Source organism: Microcaecilia unicolor, chromosome 12 (genome assembly GCF_901765095.1).
Source record: "Microcaecilia unicolor chromosome 12, aMicUni1.1, whole genome shotgun sequence".
NCBI classification, from domain to species: domain Eukaryota; kingdom Metazoa; phylum Chordata; class Amphibia; order Gymnophiona; family Siphonopidae; genus Microcaecilia; species Microcaecilia unicolor.
Genome location: NC_044042.1, coordinates 29,128,060 through 29,153,878, shown reverse-complemented (window position 1 = coordinate 29,153,878; position 25,819 = coordinate 29,128,060). Strand labels below are relative to the sequence as shown.

General features: G+C 46.5%; 1 protein-coding gene across 1 annotated transcript; it reads right to left on the bottom strand.

Annotated features, from left to right (window-relative positions):
- Window positions 1–3,840: 3,840 nt before the first annotated feature.
- Window positions 3,841–25,298, bottom strand: MLN (motilin). The gene is made up of 6 exons (XM_030221679.1): window positions 25,195–25,298; window positions 12,468–12,568; window positions 10,947–11,071; window positions 8,485–8,601; window positions 6,576–6,684; window positions 3,841–3,914 (listed from the first exon to the last, which is right to left on the bottom strand). Exons 1-6 carry the CDS (start codon window positions 25,296–25,298, stop codon window positions 3,907–3,909), a joined length of 564 nt encoding a protein of 187 aa, XP_030077539.1. The 3' UTR covers window positions 3,841–3,906.
- Window positions 25,299–25,819: the final 521 nt, after the last annotated feature.

The window sequence follows — 25,819 nt, the reverse complement described above, 5'->3', positions numbered from 1 at the left end:
TCTCCGATTCGTTTTAAATTTACTACATTGTAGCTTCATCGCATGCCCCCTAGTCCTAGTATTTTTGGAAAGAGTAAACAAGTGATTCACATCTACCCGTTCAACTCCACTCATTATTTTATAGACCTCTATCATATCTCCCCTCAGCCGCCTTTTCTCCAAGCTGAAGAGCCCTAGCCGCTTTAGCCTTTCCTCATAGGGAAGTCGTCCCATCCCCTTTAACATTTTCATCGCCCTTCTCTGCACCTTTTCTAATTCCACTATATCTTTTTTGAGATGCGGTGAACATGTGTTTATCTTGTTGGGCAGACTGGATGGTCCATACAGGTCTTTATCTGCCGTTATCTACTATGCAGGAACATCCCATGCAGAAGAATCCAGCAATAACCAGGCGAGGATGCCCAATTGAAGATATATCAACAGCCAGAGCTGCATATAAATTATTTCTGAAACAGAGAAGGAGTAACTCAAGCCCCAGGGTGAAGCCTGGCAGTGCTGCTGGGCTTTTCCTCGTACAAGGAAGACCCGGTTCTCTTCAGGGAATATGTAACATAGATACCCCTCCCAGTCAAAGGGGAAGATTTGGTTGTTAATAATTATTATAAACTAGTAAAAAAGGCCCGTTTCTGACACAAATGAAACGGGCGCTAGCAAGGTTTTCCTCGGCGTGTGTATGAGAGTGAATGTGTGTGTGTGTGACAGAGAGTGAGACTGGGTGCGAGTGTGTCTGTGAGAGTGTGTGTGAGCATGAGAGTGTGTGCCAGGGCTCCCCCTCCCTCCCAATTCCAGGGTCCCCCCTCCCTCCCGCCCTCCGAGTTCCAGGGTCATCCCCCCCCACCCTCCATGCCTCCGAGTTCCATGGTCATCCCCTCCCTGCCTCCCTCCGAGTTTCAGGGTCCCCTCCCTCCCCTGCATTATGCTCTCTCCCCTGCATTCATCCATATGCAGGCAACGTCCTCTGTGCCCTGCCCCTCCATCCATCCATGTGCAGCATCTCTCCCCTGCCACCTCCACCTCCTTCCGAGTTCCAGGCCCCCCTCCCCCCTCTGAGTTCCAGTGTCCCCCTCCCATTTCCAGGGTCCCCCCTCCCTTTGTCCCTCCGTCCCTCCCTCCCAGTTCCAGGGTCCCATGGAACTGGGAGGGAGGGGGGACGGAGAACATTGGAGGAGTGACGTCAGCAGGTGGTTACAATCCCAGTGACACACATTGGAACGTTGGAGGAGAATGTTGGAGGAGTGACGTCAGCAGGTGGTTACAATCCCAGTGACACACATTGGAACATTGGAGGAGAATGTTGGAGGAGTGATGTCAGCAGGTGGTTACGATCCCAGTGAGACACATTGGAATGTTGGAGGAGCAAATTATTATATTAGATGAGACTATTAATTGTAATGGTTTTTAAAGGATCATGTGCCAAAAAGATTGGTTTATATGCATCTTTGGCTGTTTGATATACCTTCATCTCTGCGTCCTGCAACCAGGGCAGCAGGGTAGTATAGTAAATAATAATGTTGGCACCCATAGGCAGGAGTGGAGAGCGATAGCGTGGAGAGGTTTCGTCCCCAGAGACAACAGAGCACAGTCTTAAAGCAGGCAGAATCAGGCTCCTCTTTTAGGCATTGGGGAGAATTCTGTAAATAGCACCAAAAGTCAGGGACTGCGAAGAGCCGCACTAAAGCGGTATTCTCCAAACAGTGCCTGCACGGAACTCCCTTTATAGAATACAATTTTAGCACGGATCATGCACCTAACTTTGGGCGCTGCACTTGGCACCTGCTGAAAATGCTGGTGTGCGACTAAGGATGGTTGAGTGCGTAAATGACCCAATTCTATAATGTTGTGCCTAATTTCTGGGACCGCCCCTAACCTGCCCATGTCCCTCCCATGGCCACACCCCCTTCTGAGTTATAGTTCATTAATTAATTAGTTGGTGAGCAGATCCAAATGTTGGTGACCTATATAGAATCCGGGGGATTATGTGTCCAGGGTTTTGGTCATCCAAAAGCACAATATTGTTTTTAGAAGTATGAAATCTTTAGATTATATTTATGTTTACGTTAATTGTTATTTGTCTCAGTATGACTGTCTTTGGTGCACATCTGTTCCTTTCCCAGTGTACAGGTGCTTTCAAGTTCATACAGAGTATATGTGGATTGTACAGCTCAGGCAGTAATCGGCAGCACGGTTACCATTCTGGTAGCGCATGAGCCCTTATCACTAGGTCAATGGCTGTTGGTAAGTTTTAGTCCGTAAATAGGCGTGTCCGTATAATTTTTGTGCACATCCATTTCCCTGCCCATTAAAAAATAGCCTTTTTCCCAGCCGCGGTTAAAAGTGGCCCAGCGCATGCCAAAAAGACACGCCCACACTACCACAGCCCACTTTTTATGTGGCTTTTGTAAAAGGACCTCATAGCAACATATGCATAGTAGATGACGGCAGAAAAAAGACCTGTATGGACCATCCAGTCTGCCTAACAAGATAAACTCATTACACATGGTATGTGATACTATACCTGATCTTGATTTGTCCTTTCTATTTTTAGGTCACAGACCATAGAAGTCTGCCCAGCGCTGGCTTTGCTTCCCAATTACCGGTGTTGCCACCCAATCACCGCTAAGCTTCTGTGGATCTATTCCTTCTAAACATTTTTGAATTCCGTTACCGTTTTCATCACCACCACCTCCTGCGGGAGGACATTCCATGTATCCACCACCCTCTCTGTGAAAAAAATACTTCCTGACAGTATTCCTGAGTCTGCCCCCCTTCAACCTCAATTCCTGGCCTCTAGTTCTACCGCCTTTCTGTATCTGGAAAAAGTTTGTTTGCGGATTGATACCTTTCAAATATTTGAACGTCTTGTGTGATTAATTTTCTTACCCGCTGAGAAAGGTGAGATTGAGCGGAATATAAATAATGTAAATAAAATAAAATATAGAATACAAGGTGAGCAGGCCTGGCTTGGGTGCTAGCATGAACACCAGCTTTCAGGAGGCATAAGTGTGGCATTTAAAGTTTGCTGTGGAAATCGGCGCTAAGCATGATTCTGTAAAGGGCACACACTTTTTTTTATAGAATTTGCGTAGCATTTTTGAGGGTGATGTATAGAATTTTCCCCTTGTGTTGACCCTTTGCCCCTACAGTTTTTTTTCATTAAATCTGAACTTATGGATGCTAAATGAAAAGGTAGTAGCTTCTGTTCACTGTGTCCTGGCATATAACCAGTGGTGTGCTGGAGCAGGCTCTCACAGGCTCGCAAGAGCCGGTTGTTAAGTTTTTAAGAATTTTGGGAGCCGGTTGTTAAAGTAGGGCCCTCCATGGCTACTTAACAACTGGCTCTCAAAATGTGGGATTGGGCCCTCTGCTGAATTATTTTTTACATTGCTGGTGAGGATGCTGAGCCCTGCCAGCCAAGTAAATAGACTACTGCTGCTCCCCGCTCCATGTTTCCAGCTCTGGGCAACAGGCTGGGACTTCTCAAGCATGCGAGAGAAGTTCCAGCATGCTGCTTAGAGCAAGACGTTGGGAGTGGTGGCAGTCCATTTATTGGCTGCCAGCAAAGGTATGCCTAGCATGCTCGCACGAAGGGAGGGAGGAGAGAGAGGCAAGTGTTTCTCCCCCCCCCCCCCCCCCCACCTCCACTGGCCATCCCTGGCCCTTCCAACTGTAGAGCTGTCTACATCCGGAGAAAGAGCCTGTTGTTAAAAATTTACCAGCACACCCCTGCATATAACACTCTCTGAAGAGAGATTCTGTTTTAAAATTAACAGACGCTTATTAGCTCACAAATGTATTTATTCTTTAAAAGAGATTTGCTTTGCTTTTTAAGTGCTTGACACTTGAGTTTCTCTAAGTGAAGGGCAGGGTGATTAGGGTGATGTCTCTTTGCTCCTCTTCCAGTATTCATTAGTCAGCTGTAACAAGAAATAAAGAACAACAAAAATTAATTATGTATATTTGTAAAAGGCCTAAAATTTAGGAGCTTAAAAGTTATGTTTAATAGTTTAGGCCTAGTGGAGGAGTGGCCTAGTGGTTAGTGTGGTGGACTTTGGTCCTGGGGAACTGTGTTCAATTCCCACTGCAGGCACAGGCAGCTCCTTGTGACTCTGGGCAAGTCACTTAACCCTCCATTGCCCCAGGTACAAATAAGTACCCGTATATAATATGTAAGCCGCATTGAACCTGCTATGAGTGGGAAAGCGCGGGGTATAAATGTAACAAAAATAAAATTCATTTCCTAGATTTAGGAGCCTAATTTATGAGCCTAGTGCTGAAAATCAATTTTAAGCTCTTATGTTTTTATCCCCACCTTAAATCCACCCACTTTTTATGCTCCTAAATTTAGGAGTTTAGTGAAATTTCGAATATAAATGTAGGCACTCCGCCCTTGTCCATTTTCAAAAAGGCCAATTTAAGACATAACTCTAAGTTAGAAGCGTAAGTCTTTTGACTATTGGGCCCTTAATTTCTTTCATATAAATGTATTCTCAACATGCTTTATAGTTTATATGTTTGAAACATGCTTTTGTAGCCTGTGCGGTGGAAATCCTGGCTACCAGTTTTAGTGCCTGATCTGTGTGACAGTTCCTAATGAGAGGGAGGAATATTGTTACCCAATTCAAGGCCCAAGGAGGTAACGGGGTGTGTCTGTCCTAAGCCACTTTAATGGTTAATGCATGCATGAATATGCACTGGAATGCACGTAGCGCACATTAGATACCGTGAACATATTAACCCAGCTAATGTCTTATCAGTGTACTAAATATGATTGGGTTAAAAATAACATGAGTGCATAACATTTTAACAGAGTTTCCTACCTGTGTTAAATATGAAAATAACTTGGTGGACCAAAACTAGGAAGTTATTTGTTTTTATTATTCATTTTTGGTTATTTTTGTTATGTACTAGCCCCCGGATTCTATATAGCGCGACTCATGTTGCGTGCGCAAATACAGTCCGATAATTGCCAATTAACAAGCAATTATTGATACTAATTGGCATTAATTAGAATTTACGTGCAGAACTGTCTATGCGTATTTTATAAAGTGCTGAGTGTAAATTCTAAGTCACATAGTTGAAAAGTGGGCGTGGAATGGGCGGGTACTGGGTATTTCTAAAATCTATGCGAGTTGTTATAGAATACACCTGGTTTGTGCCTAATTTAAGCTTTGTGATTTACACCATGTTTTACTTGGCGTAACTGCCCAAGACTAAATTTAGCTGTGCGAACTGGTGCTCGGTGTATTCTATACACCGCGTGGAATTTAGGCTTATTCTATAAAGTACGCTTAAATTAAGGTGTACTTTGTAGAATACTCTTAGATGAATTTCATTTTGGCACCGATTTTTCTAGGTGTTATATACAGCATCTAGTCCTATATAACTGGTCTGTTTATTATATTCTAATTTTGTAATATATTTGTGTTTATATTATATTTATTGCAGGAGTCCTCAAATCCAGTCCTTGAAGTCCACAACTCAGCCTGGTTTTCAGGATTTCCACAATCAATATATATGAGATCTATTTGCATTCACTGCTTCCATTGCATTCATATTGATCTCAGACATATTCATTGTGGAAATCCTGAAAATCAGGCTGGGTTGCAGACCTCGAGCACTGGATTTGAGGGCCCCTGATTTATGGATTAGATTGTAAAGTGCTTTTATTTATTTATTTTATTTTATTTATTCATACTTGTATCCCACACCTATCCAAAAAAGAGTTTTGGTTCAAAGTGGCTTACATTTAACAGTTGTTAGAAATTACATTGATTCAATTATATTTCTAAGGTTGTATGATGCTGTGTTTTACAGTGATTGGCGAGATAACTATTAGCGCATATGTTCTTGAAATGCAGTATAGCGCAAGATTTAATAAATGTAAAGATAATATTTACCTCATCTTCATTGTTCAGGTAAATTTAAGTGCACCTATAGAGGTGTGCTTAACTGTTACCGTGCTGACCCAGAGCCTTGAGGGTGGTGTCAGGGATGGGGTGTTTGATTTGGCGGCGTGGGATTACAATTGACATCTTCAGAAGCTGGAGGGGTGGGGACTACACTGTTTCCTTTAAGCTGAGCGGGAATCCTCCAACTGCATTGTTGCCAGTAGGGGGTGCTGCTTCAATATTGTGTTTTTAATCGCTAGGGACAGGCAGTTTCTCTGGAGTCCTGCAGAGCTTGCCTGTCCCTCACTATTGAAAATGGGATAGTGAAACAGCACCTCCCACTGGCAGGACTGTAGGTGGAGGACTTCCACTCAGTTTAGAGGGAACAGTGGCAAGGATGAGAGGCCCTACTTTGGTACCCCAGCTCCCTGTGCCAGGTACTGTGCTGCCCACAGTAAATGGTCACATTTCTCCCGGTCAGGTATTGCAGCCATGTTTAATTAAACATGGCAATTTTTGCATATAATTATTTTAGTAAATCCTGTATTAAAGTGGGATTTAGTGCACATATGAACACCAGCAACTAAAGAGCTTTAGTACATAGACTTCAAGGCGAGTCACTGTCAAACGGGAGTTTTAAAGTTATAGCTCAAACCACTGAATCACCCTTATAACAGAGGTTTTTACCTTTCTGGGCCTCTGGTATCTTCTCATTTAACAGCATCTCCAGGAGAAGCTGATACTTCTGCAGCTGTTTCGAGTCCACCCTCATCCCAGACTCCACGGGAGCAGTCAGCTGTGGAAGAAAAAAAAACGTTGAAAAGGCCCAGCGCCACTCAGGATCTGATGCAGTGTGCTTGCATCAGAACTGTGCACTAACGATTAGGGAGCAATTCTGTAACTGGGCACCTCCAATTAGATGCCCTGAGGGTGGGCGGTAGGAGTCTGTTCTATAAGGGAACCTAAGCATCTAGTGTAACCGGTATTAGCATTCTTAAGATTTAGATGCCTACACCACCAGTGGTGTAGCCAGACCTATCATTTTGGGTGGACCCACAGTTAAGATGGGTGAGCCTTCCAAAACTTCCTTCCCCGCTGTGTCCTGTATCTCTCTCCCTCTCCTCCACCCCAAATCCAGCATTTGCTCCCCACCTGTGGTCCAGCCACACTCCCCCAATCTATCTCATCATCTTTGCAGACACAGCAGTGATGTACATCTGCTGTTTCACTGGCCTCACAGGCTTCTCTCTGCCGCATCCCACCAGAGAGGAAATAGGAAGTGATGTCAGTGAGGGTGGATGCTGCAAAGGATGAGCATTGCTGCTGCACTGGCAAAGATGCTGAGGTAGATCAGAGAGAAAGGGAAGGAATTGCCAGGCCACGGGCAAAGGCAGAAATGCCAGATTTGGGGATGGGAGAGAAGAGAATGAGGTGGCCGCCGCTGAACCTTTTTGGTGTGTCAAACAGGGTGGGCCTGTGCCCACTAAGGCCAACCCGTAGCTACGCCACTGACCCATACTTAATACCAGCCATATATGCTAGTATTCTGAATGTTTACATCTTAGTACCTTGTTTATAAAATTGCTCTTTTAATGCATCCTAACACCCCCATTCGGTATAACACTGGAGCCAGATCAGCCACGAGCTGCACCCTGTCCCTGAAGTAATGATGTGTGTTTTTAAACTTTGTTATTTTATTTAACTGACCTTTTGCTCTTAATAATGGCGTTCCTTTTCTGTTATTTGTTCTTTGTTATAATTTCAGTTTTAATTGTGAACAGCTAAGTTCCTTTGTTGGTAGTTGCGTTATATCGAGCAATTTAATAAACATAAGCATAAACACTGCAGTAACCAAATAGTATGCAAATAGAACACACTGGATGCGTAGGAACCCAGGTCTATGCTGGTCTTGTGCAAACCCACATGACACTAGCACAGACCCAACCTGCTCTTTACTCTTTCACCACCTTCGACTCCCTGATCTCCCTGGGTGCTTCAAACACCCATGACTCTTCGCACCTCCCCCCCCCCCCCAACGTCCCACAAATGTCCTTAGTGGCTTGTGGCCCTTAGACTATGACTTCTCACACTCCACCCTGAAGATTTTCTCTGGTGGTCCTCCTCACCTAGCTCCTACAGACTACACTGGGACCCACTGAACTCTCTTACCCCCCCCCCCCCCCCAAAAAAAAAAAATGTCCCTGGTGGTCCTACCTACCTGATCCCTCTCTCTGCACACCTCTAAGTTGGGAGGCAGCAGCAATACGTACTCACTCCTGCCTCCATGCTTCCATTTTGACCCCACACTGTGTAGATTGGTCTGGTGGGGCCAACTCGGGCCACCAGCGATGTTTTTGGGGCCATGAACCTAGGGGCCTTCAGTGATGTTCAGTGATCTAAGGTGAGGTTTGGTAAAAGAGGGCACCCTATTAACAACACATAAAAAAACCAGGAAATTTTGGGTTTCTTCCTCTCATTTTCATTTGAAACGACTGCACATCCCTATTACATATCCACGCATCAATGATCTGTGCCTTGTTTTTTTTGTTTGTTTTGTTTTGGGGGGTGGGGGTGATAGTAGTGGAGAAATTTGTACCTTGATGATTTCTGCCTCATCCCTGTTATCATAGTCCATGATGTTCATGTAACCCTCCTCTTCTGAGCGTGGCTGTAAGTTCACTGATTTCTTCAGAACCCTGTTCCTCTCTCTGTCCTGGAGCCACAAAAAATTGCAAGAAACTTTATGCAGAAACGTGTCAAGTACTACAGTGCAGAAAACAGATAAGCCAATCGTTCTTTAAGATCTGAAACCCCTGTTCATGTGCACATACCATTATTAAGGAAAGTACACTATGAAGTAACTCGCAGCTGTTCTTTTTCCAGTTGGTGGTCCTGTATTATGGAATCAATTGCCATTGAATACTCAAATGATAACAGGGGAAAACGCACAAAAACAAGGGCAGGAGGAGTGGCCTAGTGGTTAGGGTGGTGGACTTTGGTCCTGGGGAACTGAGGAACTGAGTTTGATTCCCACTTCAGGCACAGGCAGCTCCTTGTGAATCTGGGCAAGTTACTTAACCCTCCATTGCCCCATGTAAGCCACATTGAGCCTGCCATGAGTGGGAAAGTGCAGGGTAAAATAAATACTATTGGAGATTCTACATGGAATGTTGCTACTATTGGAGATTCTGTTACTACTATTTGAGATTCTACATGGAATGTTGCTAGTGTCCAACATTCCATGTAGAAGGCTGCGCAGGCTTCTGTTTCTGTGAGTCTGACATACTGCACTTAACCCTCCATTGCCCCATGTAAGCTGCATTGAGCCTGCCATGAGTGGGAAAGCACGGGGTACAAATGTAACTAAAAAAAAAAAAAATACAAAGCAATTTAAAAGAAGTTTAAAAAAAATCTGTTTGTAAAAGCTTATGGTACAGCATAAATTGAAGATAAACTGGTGTAGCAGTGATAGTAAGTTGAAGATGTAAGGCCAGAAATTGGTTGGTGGAGATTTGAGTCGTGGATGAATATTAAAAGAGAAGAGCAGATGTATAGAGGGGCATTTTCAATATGGATGTTTTGCAAAAAAAAAAAAAAGAAAGTCAAAAAATCCAGTAACGAACATGGCCATTTTCAAACCAGAAAAACATCCAATTTTTTGTTTCAAAAATGGCCACTTGCTAGACCTTTTTGTGCTTAGTGCATCCATCTTTTTTTGACAGTTTTCGGGGAAAACAAATCCAAGGGGAAAACGCACTAAAACAAGCCGGTTTGATGTATGGGGTGGGGACGGGGGCAGCATTCTTAGTACACTGGTCACACAGACATCCCAGCAGAGCAGTGGGACACCCTAGGAGGCACTGTAGTGGACTTCACATAAAAGTCCCAGTTATATATTACTACTACTACTACTACTACTACTACTATTTAGCATTTCTATAGCGCTACAAGGCATATGCAGCGCTGCACAAACATAGAGGAAAAACAGTCCCTGCTCAAAGAGCTTACAATCTAATAGTTACCCCCTTATATTGTATGGGGAGCCCTCCAAAATCCACCAAAATCCTACTGTACCAAACTGTACACCACTACAGTAGCCCTTATCCTGCAGATGTCACCTATATGTAGGTACAGTAGGTATTTAGTGTTTTTTGGAGCCTGGGCTCACACATTCCACTACAAGTATACCAGTCAGTGTGGGATATGGGACTGAGTCCCCTTCTCTACAATCCACTGCACTGACCAATAGTCTATTCCTGGGATCTGTGTTCTGCTTTAATAGGAATGGCCATACTACTATTACTACTTAGCATTTCTATAGCGCTACTAGATGTACGCAGCGCTGTATACTTGAACATGAAGAGACAGTCCCTGCTCGACAGAGCTTACAATCTAATTAGGACAGACAAACAAGAGATAAGGGAATATTAAAGTGTATTCTATCAATTCTAATCCTAGCACAATTCCCCTAGACCTAATCCATTTTTTATAATGTAATTTAACACAAAGTCTTATAGTCAGCAACTTTCAACAAAAAGTCATACAGCGTGGAGTAAAACAAGAATATATTATAATATAACCCTCAACATAATTCTTATTCCTCTCACTAACCCTAAGAAAGACCTGGCACAGGCAAATCAGAGCTAAAACAAAATGGCTTCACCTCTGCATGGATGATTTTACTGCAGCTATTCAGGACTGACTGTATTGGAAGAGAGTCACTAAGGATGCTCTTTCTATGGCTATCACAGCACCCGTGGAACTGCCTTACCAACTAAGGGCTGTCCTACTGGCTCTAGAACATTGATTTGACTTGATTATCCCTAATCCAGTCCTTAAACCCAATCTTAACTTCAAGCCATTCTTTAGTCCATTCTCCCAAATGTTAAATTGTGGCTTGTCATCTGTATCCCACTCTGTCTAACCTGACCCCTATTCCCTAACTTCTTCACCCTCTCCCTAATTCTACCCCACTCCTCTCTCAATCCCGTTTATCTGTTCTCCCAGGCTCTCACTTGCCCATTTGGTACTAAGGTTTAATTGTCACTTCCTCCTTACTTTCATCTTTGTGGCATCATTATGAGATACAAAGGAGATGTATCCCTCGGAACGCTCCACCAGCAGCACCATTACATACACAACCAGAAGAAGAGCTGCTACCTTCTGGGAGACCATACTGAGACCTGAGGTAGGGAGAAGCAGAGAGAAGAGGTTATTTCTGTCCAACCTAGAAGGACTCAGCATCTTAAATATAGTCGCCATGATTTATAAAGTACCATTCATGTATGCTCTTCTATATGGTAGAGTATATGTCTCTTTCCACCACTTGGGGGGGGAGGGGGAAACTTGGCATCCTAAATCATTTTTTGTAATGCACTATCCCCCCAATTCTATAAATAGCACTCAAAATTGTGTGCGCAAATTTGGGCGCATGTCCAATTTGCACATTCAATTTAATTGACTAATGAGCCAATCAGCGCCAGTAATTGGGCACTAGCAATCAATTATTGGTGCTAATTGGCAACAATTCAAATTTACATGTACATCTTGCTAGGCGCTGGTCTTTAAAATGTGCACGTAAATTCTTGTGAGCGTGACCATGGGAGCTGCATGGGTGGGTCAGGGGCAGTGGCGTACCTAGCTTGGTTGCCACCTGGGGTGGGTCATTGCTGCACCCCCCCAGCTCATCACCCCCACCACCCTTCCTCCTAGCAAGGGGGTGCGCGGAGCAGTTGAGTGGCTGTCAGCTCGCGATTGCTCTGTGCACCTCCTTACTACATGCACCCAGAGTGGACTGCCCCCATCGCCCTGCCCTTGGTACGTTACTGGTCAGTTGTGTTCACTAAAGATGCATGCAGTATTACAGAATATAGGAGATCCACACCTAATATAGCTGCGAGGATTTCAGATGGTATAAATCCTGGCACCCCAATTTATACTAGGTTATTGGCAATAAATTGGCACCCCAATTTATACCAGGAAGGAAGAGAAGGAAAAGTTAGTGGTGGGTTGCAAATGTCAAGTGGGAAGGCTAGATGGACCAATTTAGATGTCCTTAGAGCATTCAACTGCTAATTTGCAAATTAAGATGTGTTTAACCACTATCGCAGAAGTGCTATAGCTACCACAGTGGCATGAAGGTTTGTGCATGCTAATTCATGCATTAGTGCGTATTGTGTTAGGGAGCAAGAACTAGGTAATGGGTAGAGAATGGGCACACGGTAATTAATGCATGCTACCTTCCATTTGTGCTGTTGGTGCAGCTTTACTTACTGCTTTCTCAATATGAGGTGCTGAGTGCAGCTGTGCTAATTGCGACCAGGTTCTACACATGTTAATTCGCATGTCCATGCGTTAATTCAGAGGCTGTTCTGGGCATGCCCCCAACAATTAGCATGCAGCCTTTGCACCTACTGCGTGCTGAATTTTGCTGTTAGGGTGCATTAAGAACAAAAACTTTTAACACACTTTAGTAAAATACCTCCTCAGTCTTCTGCTGTCATTTACAAATCACAGACTTGGTGACTAACAGAGTCACGGTAGGGAAGACAAAAAAAAAAAAAGATTACAGATACTTACAGTGTGCAGAAGTTAGTCGCCTGAGAATTGGCTCCTTTGTCTTTTGATTCTTTCTGCCAGGTATTGCTCTTTGTTCTGTGCCAGTCGCAGACCTGTTGAACCTTTATATGTTCCCCTCAAGTGTGTTATCAGGAGTCATTGATCTTTGCTGACAGGTCCTAGCTCAGTTTCCACATCTGGATGTCTGATGCTCATGGAAACAGGAGTTCTTGCTGCATCTCACTGGACTCAGTGATGGGTTACCTAGGGTAGATGTATGTGGACACTTCTGCCCCTCACTGAGGAAAACTCTAATGACTGAGTGACAGGACATCTAATCTAATCCATTCTAACACGGAGCTTGGTTAGTCACAGAATCCCTAAAAAGGTTCGATGCAACTTACAAACAAAGATGCCCAAACATTAATGGGGAAACATTTCAATTTATTTGTATTTATATGCCACACACTACAACAAAGTCATGTCAATGTGGCTTACATAGTACTACAAAATTAATATAAAAGATGGTTTTCATCTGGTGTGTCTTGCATAATATTATGAGAATTATACAGAAGATGGTGTGAGTCTATGTGGTTTAAGTAGTGCTAAGAGAGGATGTAGAAAGGATATGAGAGAGAAGTGTGTGAGGAGGCACATTAGTTAATAGAGGAAGTGAAGATTAGGAGCAAATTGATTAACCATTCTCTATCAGAAATTTTGTTTATGGGTGAGCCTTCAGACGTTTTTGGAATCAGAGATAGTCAGGCAACCATCTTACATCTGTTGAAAGCGTGTTCCAGAGTTTGGTGGCCAGGAAAGGGAAATTTATGCTGAAAATGGACTTGTAGGTTATTCCTCTGCAGTTGGGCAGATGGAGGAGGTCAAAGTGCCTAGCACCTTTCACTGCGTTTTTTAGTGGGAGATCAATGAGGTTGTGCATATATTCTGGTGCTAGACCCTATAAGATGGAGTAGTCGAGCGTTGCGAGTTTAAAGGCTATTCTGGCTTTTATGGGTAGCCAGTGTAAGGCACGAAGTAGTGGGGTGGCTCTTTGGTATTTGGCTCTGTGAATTAGTCTTGCTGTGGTGTTGTGAGCTGTTTGGAGTTTTTTCAGACTTTGCTCTTTGCAGCCTGCACATAGTTAGTCCATTGCAGTAGTTGATCTGGGATACAGTAAATGATTGTACCACCAGGCGGAATGATTTCATCGAGAGTAGGTTTCTGATCCTTCTTAGCTTCCAGTATGTGCTGAAAATCTCTTTTGCCACCCGTGATATATGCCCTTCAAAGGTGAGTTATTGGTTGATTGTGATACCCAGAATTTTAGGTTATTATCTGGGAGGTAGCTAGTTTGATTTAGTGAGAAGCTTTGGTAGCGAACGAGTCAGTAGGGACAGGAAATTATCATTGATTTTGTTTTTTCCTTGTTCAACCTTAGTTTAAAAGTTGAGCCCATTTTTCCAGGTTTTCAAGATTTCCACAATGAATATGCATGAGATCTGTTTGGTATAGGGGGTCAAGTACTTCTATGCATGAAAGAAAAGCATGACTTGGGGGCGATTGTATCTGATGACCTTAAGGTGGCCAGAAATGCTGACAGCAAAAGCCAGAAGGATGCTTGGGTGCACAGGAAGAAGAATGGCCAGAAGGAAAAAGGAAGTGATAGTGCCCTTGTATAGGTCTCTGGTGAGGCCCCATTTGGAGTACTGTGTACAATTCTGAAGACCGCACCTTCAAAAGATATGAACAGGATAGAGTTAGTCCAGGAGGGCAGCTACTAAAATGGTCAGTGGTCTTCGTCATAAATTGTATAGGGACGGACTTAATAGACCTCAATAGACCTACTACTACTACTGCTACTATTTAGCATTTCTATAGCGCTACAAGGCATACGCAGTGCTGCACAAACATAGAAGAAAGACAGTCCCTGCTCAAAGAGCTTACAATCTAATAGACAAAAAATAAATAAAGTAAGCAAATCAAATCAATTAATGTGAATGGGAAGGAAGAGAGGAGGGTAGGTGGAGGCAAGTGGTTACGAGTCAAAAGCAATGTTAAAGAGGTGGGCTTTCAGTCTAGATTTAAAGGTGGCCAAGGATGGGGCAAGACGCAGGGGCTCAGGAAGTTTATTCCAGGCGTAGGGTGCAGCGAGACAGAAGGCGCGAAGTCTGGAGTTGGCAGTAGTGGAGAAGGGAACAGATAAGAAGGATTTATCCATGGAGCGGAGTGCACGGGAAGGGGTGTAGGGAAGGACGAGTGTGGAGAGATACTGGGGAGCAGCAGAGTGGGAGAAAGGTGGGAAAGAGGAGATATGATAGAGTCATTTAAATATCTCTGTGGCATAAATGCAGAGGAGACCAATTTCTTTCAACTGAAAAAAGAACCTGTGGAATGAGAGAGCATAAAGTGAAATTAAAAGGGGATAGACTCAGGAGCAATCTAAGGAAAGTACTTGATAGTGTTCATCTTTTGTTGAGTCTGTATATTTGAAATTTCAATTAAAAGAAAAGAATGAAAGAAAGTTCTGGGACTGCTGAGAGAGATCCATAAACCCGAATCTCTAAAAAAAAAAAAAAAATGGATCAGAACATCATTCTCTGATTCTCAAATAAATACACTCAAAGCTAGATTCACCCAATTTAATCTGGGTTTCTGTTAACACCATATGTCAGAAGGTTATGTTCAACATATTTGAGTTTCAGAAGCAGATTGCTTCTAACCTTCTTTTTTCAAGAAACAGATTTAACAGGTAGACGCACAAGAGTGAATCTGAAGGGGAAAGGAGGGGGCCAGGGGAGTGGGTTGTAGAAAAGATAGAGAAATGAACAAACAGGTCAATAATTTATTAAACTCTGATTTGTTGACCTCTTGGCTGCATCTTCCTGTACATTCCTAGACTGCTGATCAGAGATTTAACAAGAGAGATATCTGTTCTGAGCCTGAAGAAGAAAATGAGCTCGTAAATACTTTCCCTCTATCCTGGTACCCTAGAGAAGCCATGCACGGAGTGTGGCAGCTGTGAATTTCTTATGTTCCATGGTGCAGGAACGCTCTCCTCCCCTCTCACTGCTACCCCCCAAGTGCTCTGGTCACTAAGGGGCTTCCTGGCTCCATCTGTATTTATTGCAGTTTATAAATTGAAGCGGAGCAAACTGAGTGGCTATAATGCACTGGAAAAGTTGGTGCTGTTGGCAGTAGAGAGGATGTGGTGGGGGGGGGGGGGGGGGTGGAGGTGTCAGGGAGTAGCCTAATGGTTGGGCTTGGATCCTGGTGGCCTGGGTTCAGTTCCCACTGCAGCTCTTTATAACCTTGGGCAAGTCACTTAAGTCCTTTATTGCCCCAGGTACAAAAACTTAGATTGTGATCCCTCTAGGCATAGAGAAAGTACCTGCATATACTGTGTAAATATAATAGTGCTATAGAAATGATTAGCAGTGGGATTTATCCATTTCAAAAAAGCTCAGGGAAACGCATCTCGGTGATATTAACTGCAATCAAAATGTTTAATTGGGATTACAATTTTTGTTTGAACAGCAGCTATTTTATATCTGTTTGATCAAAAATTGTAATCACAATTAATTGCCCAATTAAACATTTTGATTGAAAATAATTATAGGTTTAATTGCTGCATGGATAGGGCGCTGCATATTCCATCTGACCACTACAGTTAACCAGATAATGGCGATATTTAGTCCCCTATCCGCTTAGCTAGCTGGTAGTTAGACATCAAAACTAACTGGTAGAAGGCTAAATATTGGAGGGGAGGGGGGTGGATTTGCCATTTTGAACCCAGAACTGGCACAGCCTGGAGTGACTAGGGTTCACTTCTACCTGTCCCTAAGGTAGGGCTGGGGCTCCTACAGGGGGGGGGGGTCGGGGGGGGGAGTTCTTCCGGGAGTGGGGATGCCCTTGGGGGGTTGGGGCTTCATGAAGGAGGTGGATGCACACTTATCACCTCTCATGGCAGCATTAATGGCATTAATAATTTTAATTGCCATTAACAATTGCATGTTATTCACAAATGTTAATGGTGATTAATCAACAGCACTATATTATATTATTTTTTAATATAATACTGTTAGTAACTTGGATTTATCTGGCACTTTTTTCCTTAGATAACGTACCAGTCACTGAACTCAATTGTCATACATTAGGAACAAATCCAAGAAGACAGGAGGAGCCTTCACGGAAAGTCAAAGCAAAACAGCAAAAGTAGAGGCTGACAAATGCGCAAACCAATAGGGAGATAATCTCAAAAAACAGTTTATTCAGAATATTCATATCAATATCAAGGACCCGACACGGTCCGTGTTTCGGCGCCAAAGCGCCTGCCTCAGGGGTCACAATCAGCTTTCTCTGAGGAGAAGCTGGTAGGCTTGAATTCCTTTGTATATGCAAGTTAATCCACAGAGAGAACAAAGGAACAGCCAACCGATCAGCAAACACCATGTGACATTCAAGCCTATCAGCTTCTCCTCAGAGAAAGTTGATTGTGACCCCTGAGGCAGGCGCTTTGGCGCCGAAACACGGACCGTGTCGGGTCCTTGATATTGATATGAATATTCTGAATAAACTGTTTTTTGAGATTATCTCCCTATTGGTTTGCGCATTTGTCAGCCTCTACTTTTGCTATACATTAGGAACAGCCATGCAGCCATAGGGCCACTTTAACTACCTATAGGGCCCAGAAGCGTAGCCAGGTTGATGGCACGGGGTGAGCGAAGAGCGGACTGCCAAAAGCGCTGGTGTGTATTTTAAACGTGACAGATTATGTGAAAAATAGGCGCCGACGCCATTGGAAGTCCGTTTACGGAAACGGTCTCTCCCCTGGTGACCCACCTAGCTACGACTCTGATGGGGTCCTGGGCAATCTTTTGTGGATGCCCCCCCTGCCCCAGTCCATTAGCAGAGCTTCCTTAGCCCCCTGCCAATAAAAACCCCCAAAAACCAAGCATAAATGTGCAGAGCCATTGTCTAAGCTGTATCTGCTGGTTTTTCCCTCAGAAAGAGGAATTCCATGTCAGAAAGGGGCCACACAGCAGAGCCATCAGCTGTGTGCCCTAAACAGCAGCTCCACACCTTTATATTACTTTTTTTGGCTGGAAAAGTGGGGGTGGGGGTGGGGGGGGGTAAGGAAGCCGCCAGGCAATTGGAAGATGCTGGACCAGAGTGCAGAGATGCCTATGGTGGCCCATATCTAAGCGAGCGAGTGAAGGCCAATGAGCAAGTTTTTTTTCACGGTGCATTCAGGGCATAAATTTGACACAGTGGTGAAGGGACTGAGGTCTGGGGAAGGGATGCTGGCTATTTTTATTGACAACCAATGACGTCACTGCGGGAGCCTCACAGCAGACAACACGGCCATTCCAGAGACCTGGCAAGAGGGAGGACTGAAGGACCTGTGGCGGGTCCCGGAGTGCCGGAAATGCCTGCATCGGTGCCACAGCAGAAGTGGAAGGAAGTCCTGGGAAAAGCTGCAGGACGCAACCCCTGTGCACAGCGTGGGTGCAGGTGCGGTGTGGTGCAGGAGGGCACAGCGGGGCTGTGACACACAAAAGGTGTCTGTAGGATTTGGATCCTGGCTTCCCTGATTCTCAGCCTGCTGTGCTGTTAAGAGAAGGCGTAGTGTCATCATAGCTCACTTTCTTTCCAGTCAGCAGGGACAGTGAAGCTTCAGAAGAATTTATCAAGGGTCGTGACATGATCAGATAACAATTGCCAGAACATCTGCCAGACTCACCCACACACACCTTGTGCAGTCATACTATGCCACAGAGAGTTTTAATCATCAGCCAGGCTAAGTTCCAACTTGTGAGTCAGAGAGAAGTCTCATGTCAGCATTCCCAAGGTCTCTTATTCACAAATTGACTTTTGTTGCTGGAGGCCTGCTTGATAGAACACTCAGCATTTACAACCCCAGTTATATATTCCTCCTGTAAAAAGTCCTGTTATGAGGCCTTTCTGCTTCTCTAACATTTCACTTACAAAATGCCTGCTGCAGGAACATTCTGCTCACAGAATAGCATTTCAGCCCAAGTCCTTCCTGTGGCTTGGTAAACCAGTATATTGAAAGGCAGGACCGCTGAGAGACAGAGCCGGGCCCAGGCCAAGGCTGCCACCCCCCACCCCTTTACCTTCATGCATCTGCTCCTCCTTCAGCCTGTCGCTTTCCTATTCTTGTGTGCCAGGACCCGGGTTATTACGTTAACGTAAGCACCTGGGTCCCAACGCACAGGAGCAGGAGAGAGACAGACCGAGGGAGCCGAACCTTCTGCCTGCCTCCGGAAGTCTTGCCGGTGCCAGGCCCCTTTTGAGGCCTGGCCTGGGGAATTTTGCACCCATGACCCCCCTCTCGGCAGCCATTTTGGAAGGAAGCCCTAGTTCTTGAAACTTCTTTGGTTGGTTATGATATTACCTCTTGAGAAGAGCAATTGCTTCGCAATGAACACTAACTAGCTTGTACTCAACTCATTGCATTATTGAGAATTCTATTTATTCCATATACATGGACACCATGTTCAACACAAAGGCCTCTGTTTGAGAAGCCATTAAGTAACCATAGTTGGTTAGGTTGACAGGAAACCAGTTTTGTGAAGACTTAGACTGTGGTGATTGGAGAGCACCATGTCCAGTTGTAGCAATAACTCAAGTGAATGGCACAATCACTCAGCACAAAAATCGTGAGCATAGTAATGTCTAGAGACGTGTTAACTAAAAGTCCCTCTTGAATTTGTGAAATAAAGACTGGACTATGCAAGCTTTGGCACAGACAATAAATTCCTTTTATTGTAGATAACAAAGATCAGTACAAAAATAAGCTAGCAAAAATATAATTCTCTGACAACAAATAAATCACAATAGATCTGCTCTTGCAAAAAGCACTAATAATTCGTGAATTACAAAGATTGGTTTCCTTACAGAAAACTATGCACTACACATCAGCAAATACAGCTTCTGACTTCACACATGCCAAGATTGCTCTCACTTCCCTGTCACATTATAAAGAGATTTCTCTTGCTAATCCCAAAACAATAAAAGTGTCTCCAAACTCATCCTGATGGTCCCTGTGACCCAGATGAACCACAGTTTACTCTTATCTGAGCTCCAGCAGCTTTTCCTACTGCCAGCAGAGCCTGCCTCAGCAAGAGGGTCTGAAAAGCTTCTCCTTTCAGCTAGGAAGGTCAGAGTTGTAACAAGACGAGTGCCCATTAGTGCACGGAGCTGCCGTTAACATGGTGCCATGCACCTGACGGACCTATGCAGGATAGTCGGGGTGGGTGTGGATGGAGGCTTTCCCACTGCACACTGGCACCTTGCTGAGGGGGCGGAGATAGGTGGGCAGGTATCTAGGGACCAGGAGAGGTCCTGGGCGCCATTTTTGCTTGGCACTCAGGAGGAGTGCATCAGCTTACCTGACCACAGAAGTAGGTAGGCCACAAGTAAAGTAATTCCCCCCCCCACTCCCAACGAGAAGTTTCATTCTCGCTCATGGAGATATTTCGGCACCACCCTCTCCTTGTTCACAGTGTGTGCCTTTCTGTGGAAGGTTGCAGGTCAGGGCCGTGCCTAGGGTCTCTGGCGCCCCCCTGCAGACTATCAATTGGCGCCCCCCCCCCCCCCCCGTGAAAATGATCACGCCCCCCCCCCCCCCCATGAAAATGATCGCTCACCACTTGCCACACTGAAAGGAATTGTCAGCAATATTCTTAGAAACAAATTGGTATACATTGCAAAATAAGATAGCAGATGTAAATTCTCAAAGTGGACATATTCCAAATGCTAAAATGAAAATAAAATGATTTTTTTTCTACCTTTGTTGTCTGGTGACTTTCTTTTTTCAATCATGCTGGTCCAGTATCTGATTCTGCTGCTATCTGTCCTCTTAACTCCATTTCCAGGGCTTCCTTTCCATTTATTTCTTTACTTTTCTCCTTTCTTCTTCATTTCTTGCTCTATATCCATTTCCAGCAATTTCTCCTCTCTCCCTGGGTCCTGCCCTCCCATCCATGTCCATTCTTGTCCCTCTCTGCCCTTCCCTCCTCCATCCATAGCCAGCAATCCTCCTCTCTCCCCTCCCCTCCATTTCCAGCAATTTGTCCTCTCCCTGGGCCCCCATGTCCATCCTTGTCCCTCTCTGCCCTTCCCTCCTCCATCCATAGCCAGCAATCCTCTCTCCCCTCCCCTTCCAGCAATTTGTCCTCTCCCTGGGCCCTGCCCTCCCATCGATGCCTCTCTGCCCTCCCATCCATGCCTCTCTGCCCTTCCCTCCGCGCTCTGGGGCCTTTAAATCTTTTACTTCCGGTCGCAGCAGCGTCAGTGAAAGTGGAGCGCTGCCGACGTCTCCCTTCCCTTTGCGCTCTTGGTTCCCTCAGTGTCCGCCTTCTTCTGACGTCAGAAGAAGGCGGGACACTGAGGGAACCAACGAGTGCAAGGGAAGGGAGACGTCGGCAGCAGTGGCGTAGCTAGGGTAGTTGACACCCGGGGCCAGTCATTTTTTTTAACACCCCCCCCCCCCAAATCCAGTACTAGGCATACCGAGAATACAAAACACGACCTATAGAGCAATTTTACCATACCATAAGCAGTCGTTTCTATGAGTCACACAAGGAAAAGGAAAGCATCTTAAGCACTACAGTGAGCACTAGAACATCAATTCACCTATTGTAAAATGAAACCAGACAGAATAGTACAGATCGTCGATCCTGCACAGTCAATGCCAACTGAAAGCCATGTCTTTTTCACAAACACAGATACACCCTAATCCACTATAGAATAAGTAATCATAAACTTTCTATTTAGACAAAAATTAAACTGAACCCCCGATGCCAGACTCTGCATACAATGCAACGCCAAAGAAACAAAAAATGTCTCCTAGTACTGTGCAAAATATAAAGACAGCAGATGTAAATTTGAAAAAACTAACAAATACCAATCACCACTTTACAAATTAACAAATAGAAATAAAACAAATACAGAAAATAAAATAATACCATTTTATTGGACTAATACATTTAACTGCCAGAGGCCAAAATCTCCTTCCTCAGGTCAATACAGTATAGTGCTGTTACAGTATCCTATCCTGATCTGAGGAAGGGGGTTTTGTTCTCTGAAAGTTAAGTCAAAATGTATTAAAATTAGTCCAATAAAAAGATTACCTTATTTACATGTTCTATTTATAAACATTTATTAACACAGCTAAAATACTATATCCTAAAGCAAAATAATAAAAATATATATTTACAGTTTGTTGTCTTTGGTTTCTGCTTTCCTCATCTTCTTTTCACCGTCTTCCTTCCATCCAGCATTTGTCTTCGCTCTCTCTCTGCCATCCAGTGTCTGCCCTCTCTAATGTGCCTTCCATCCACATCTGCCCTCTATTTCTGCCCCTTCCATCCACCATCTGCCCCAGTCTGCCATCTCTCTCTCCCCCTTCCATCCACCATCTGCCCTCTCTCTCTCCTTTCCCTCCAGCATTTGCCCTCTATCTCTGCCCCTTCCATCCACTGTCTGCTCTTTCACTCCCTTCTATCCACGGTCTGCCCTTTCTCTCTGCTCCTTCGATTCACCATTTGCCCTCTCTCTTTCCCCCTCCCATCCATTCAGGGTCTGCCCTCCCTCTCACTCCCCATTCCATCCAGGATCTATCCCCCCTCTCTCAATGCCCCCTCTTTTCAGCTCCCAGTTCCCACCTGCGGCTGCCCCTAGTTCCAGATCCATTGATTCTCCCATCCACCCCTGCCCCAGGCATGACCCCATTCTCCCTCCTGCTCACTTTTCAGACCCCAGTTCCAGATCCATGCCCCTTCTCCCATCTGTCTCCCACCCAGTCCCTTCTGCCCATCCAAGTCCCCCTCACCCCATCTGTCTCCCACCCAGTCCCTTCTGCCCATCCGAGTCCCCCTCACCCCATCTGTCTCCCACCCAGTCCCTTCTGCTATCCAAGTGCCCCCACCCTCACCCCATCTGTCTCCCAGCCAGTCCCTTCTGCCCATCCGAGTCCCCCTCACCCCATCTGTCTCCCACCCAGTCCCTTCTGCTATCCATGTGCCCCCCCACCCTCACCCCATCTGTCTCCCACCCAGTCCCTTCTGCCCATCCGAGTCCCCCTCACCCCATCTGGCTCCCACCCAGTCCCTTCTGCTATCCAAGTGCCCCCCCACCCTCACCCTGTCTCCCACCCAGTCCCTTCTGCCCATCCGAGTCCCCCTCACCTCATCTGTCTCCCACCCAGTCCCTTCTGCTATCCAAGTGCCCCCCACCCTCACCCCATCTGTCTCCCACCCAGTCCCTTCTGCCCATCCGAGTCCCCCTCACCCCATCTGTCTCCCACCCAGTCCCTTCTGCTATCCATGTGCCCCCCCACCCTCACCCCATCTGTCTCCCACCCAGTCCCTTCTGCCCATCCGAGTCCCCCTCACCCCATCTGGCTCCCACCCAGTCCCTTCTGCTATCCAAGTGCCCCCCACCCTCACCCTGTCTCCCACCCAGTCCCTTCTGCCCATCCGAGTCCCCCTCACCTCATCTGTCTCCCACCCAGTCCCTTCTGCTATCCAAGTGCCCCCCACCCTCACCCCATCTGTCTCCCACCCAGTCCCTTCTGCCCATCCGAGTCCCCCTCACCCCATCTGTCTCCCACCCAGTCCCTTCTGCTATCCATGTGCCCCCCCCACCCTCACCCCATCTGTCTCCCACCCAGTCCCTTCTGCCCATCCGAGTCCCCCTCACCCCATCTGGCTCCCACCCAGTCCCTTCTGCTATCCAAGTGCCCCCACCCTCACCCCATCTGTCTCCTACCCAGTCCCTTCTGCCCATCCGAGTCCCCCTCACCCCATCTGTCTCCCACCCAGTCCCTTCTGCCCATCCGAGTCCCCCTCACCCCATCTGTCTCCCACCCAGTCCCTTCTGCTATCCATGTGCCCCCCCACCCTCACCCCATCTGTCTCCCACCCAGTCCCTTCTGCCCATCCGAGTCCCCCTCACCCCATCTGGCTCCCACCCAGTCCCTTCTGCTATCCAAGTGCCCCCCACCCTGTCTCCCACCCTGTCCCTTCTGCCCATCCGAGTCCCCCTCACCTGTCTCCCACCCAGTCCCTTCTGCTATCCAAGTGCCCCCCACCCTCACCCCATCTGTCTCCCACCCAGTCCCTTCTGCCCATCCGAGTCCCCCTCACCCCATCTGTCTCCCACCCAGTCCCTTCTGCTATCCATGTGCCCCCCCACCCTCACCCCATCTGTCTCCCACCCAGTCCCTTCTGCCCATCCGAGTCCCCCTCACCCCATCTGGCTCCCACCCAGTCCCTTCTGCTATCCAAGTGCCCCCCACCCTCACCCCATCTGTCTCCCACCCAGTCCCTTCTGCCCATCCCCCTCACCCCATCTGTCTCCCACCCAGTCCCTTCTGCTATCCAAGTCCCCCCCACCTTCACCCCATCTGTCCCCCACCCTCACCCTGCCTCGTCTTCTCCCTGCCACCCGGTCTTTAAAAATAAATTGCCGACGCGATAGGGAGCGCAGCACCTCGTGTGCAAGTAAAAGAAGCGGATCCGATCATCTCATTGGGCCTTCCTTCACTGTCCCGCCCTAGAGGAAATAGGAAGTTGCGTCAGAGGAGGGCGGGACAGTGAGGGAAGGCCCAATGAGATGATCGGATCCGCTTCTTTTACTTGCACACGAGGTGCTGCGCTCGCTATTCGCGTCGGCAATTTATTTTTAAAGGGCTGGTGCGGGGGAGGGGCTGCCAGGAAGAAGAGCAGCGGGAGCAGCGGCACCCCCCTTTCTGATGACACTCGGGGCGGACCGCCCCCACCGCCCCGCCCTTGCTGGTCGGCAGTGCTTTCACTGACGCTGCTGCGACCCAGGTAAAAGATTTAAAGGCCTTTGCGGCGCGGGGCGAGGGTAAGCACCACGGCGGCGCCCTCCAGAGGTGGGCGCCCCCCTGCGGCACTTACCTCGCTTACCGCATCGGCACGGCCCTGTTGCAGGTAAACACTGGTCTGCGAGGGGGAGTCGGATTGGAGGGATCCCCGGGGGCCTCGGGGCTGCACAGCTTCTGATTAACAAGAGGGGTCAGGCATTAGGGGTCTCCGGGTGCATCGCAGGATTATTACTGTGGATTTGGGGCAGGAGATAGACACACATGAAGTGGCGCTATGGTGTTAGGCGCTATGATTGGCTGGCCCTGGGGATGATCTAGCTGTATACACCACAGTGAGGTAGGTTCCTAGGCTGGGACTGGATTCAAAACTTTCATTCAGTGCTTTAAAAAATAAAAAAGGGAGAGATACATTAGTGTGTTTTGGGAGTAAGCTAACATCTGGCCGCAATCTGAGCAGGGTCAGTATCAGTGGCATTTAGGAAGTTGTAAGGGAGAGTCCTAGTGCATCACCCGGTGGCCATATTGGTAGGGTCTTTGGGGGCGGACATATCGGAGCAGGGCAGTAGCCATCTTTGTAAGGTTAATCAGCAGAGCAGTTGGCGGCCATTTTTGTAAACTAATCTGCTGGGCAATTGGCAGCCATAATTCAGAAGGTCTAGATGATGGTGCATTCTTTGGGTTGGCCATTTTGTACTTTGGTGAGGTCAAAAAAAAATTCTGTGCAATGATTGATTGTTTCTTCAGTTTATCCAGCAGCAGATGGTGGCCACAAGCAGCACAGATGCATTGAACATCCCCCAAGTTGCTGTGTGAGGCATGCCAACCATGCACAGGCCAGCTACTCCTTTGCACTGCTCTGCAGCCAGTGTTTACCCTGGCTGCGCTACCTCTTCAGCTGCTGCCTCATGGGGCTGATGCCTCCTTGGCAGAAACCTGGGGTCCAGTTTGGGGCTGTGGCATTCTTTCTCACAAGCCATGATGCCTTCTTACCGTGAGGGCTGGACTTACCCCCCACCCCTGCATATTCCGATGTACAGAGCATGGCAGAGTTATAGCCCCCCCCCCCCCCCCCCACCGCCCTCTTTTCAAACATCAGGCCAACCATAGGCCCCTTCCCAGATACTAGGCCTTATCAGTCAAGGTCTAGGGCCCTCATCGTCCAGCTTTACCTGTTGGGCATCAACCAACCAATTATAGCCAGCTTCATGGCGGTTACAATGTGACTCATCAGACCATACAGACACGTTCATACGGTATGCAATAGTGTTCCTATGGGTAGTTCATTGGTTGCAGAAGTCCTCTTAGACATAGTGGAGGCTTGAACCCCTTCATCGGAGGGGGCTGCAGGTACTGATAATAGTCGTATGGCAATGCAAACTGTTAATGGTATTGTGGCTGCAGGTAACATCGCTAATGGTATGGCAACCCAGGCCGACAGCAGGGTGGAGGAGGGGGAGCAAGTAGCAGCAAGCTCAGGTTCTCAGCCACCAGCTGGACC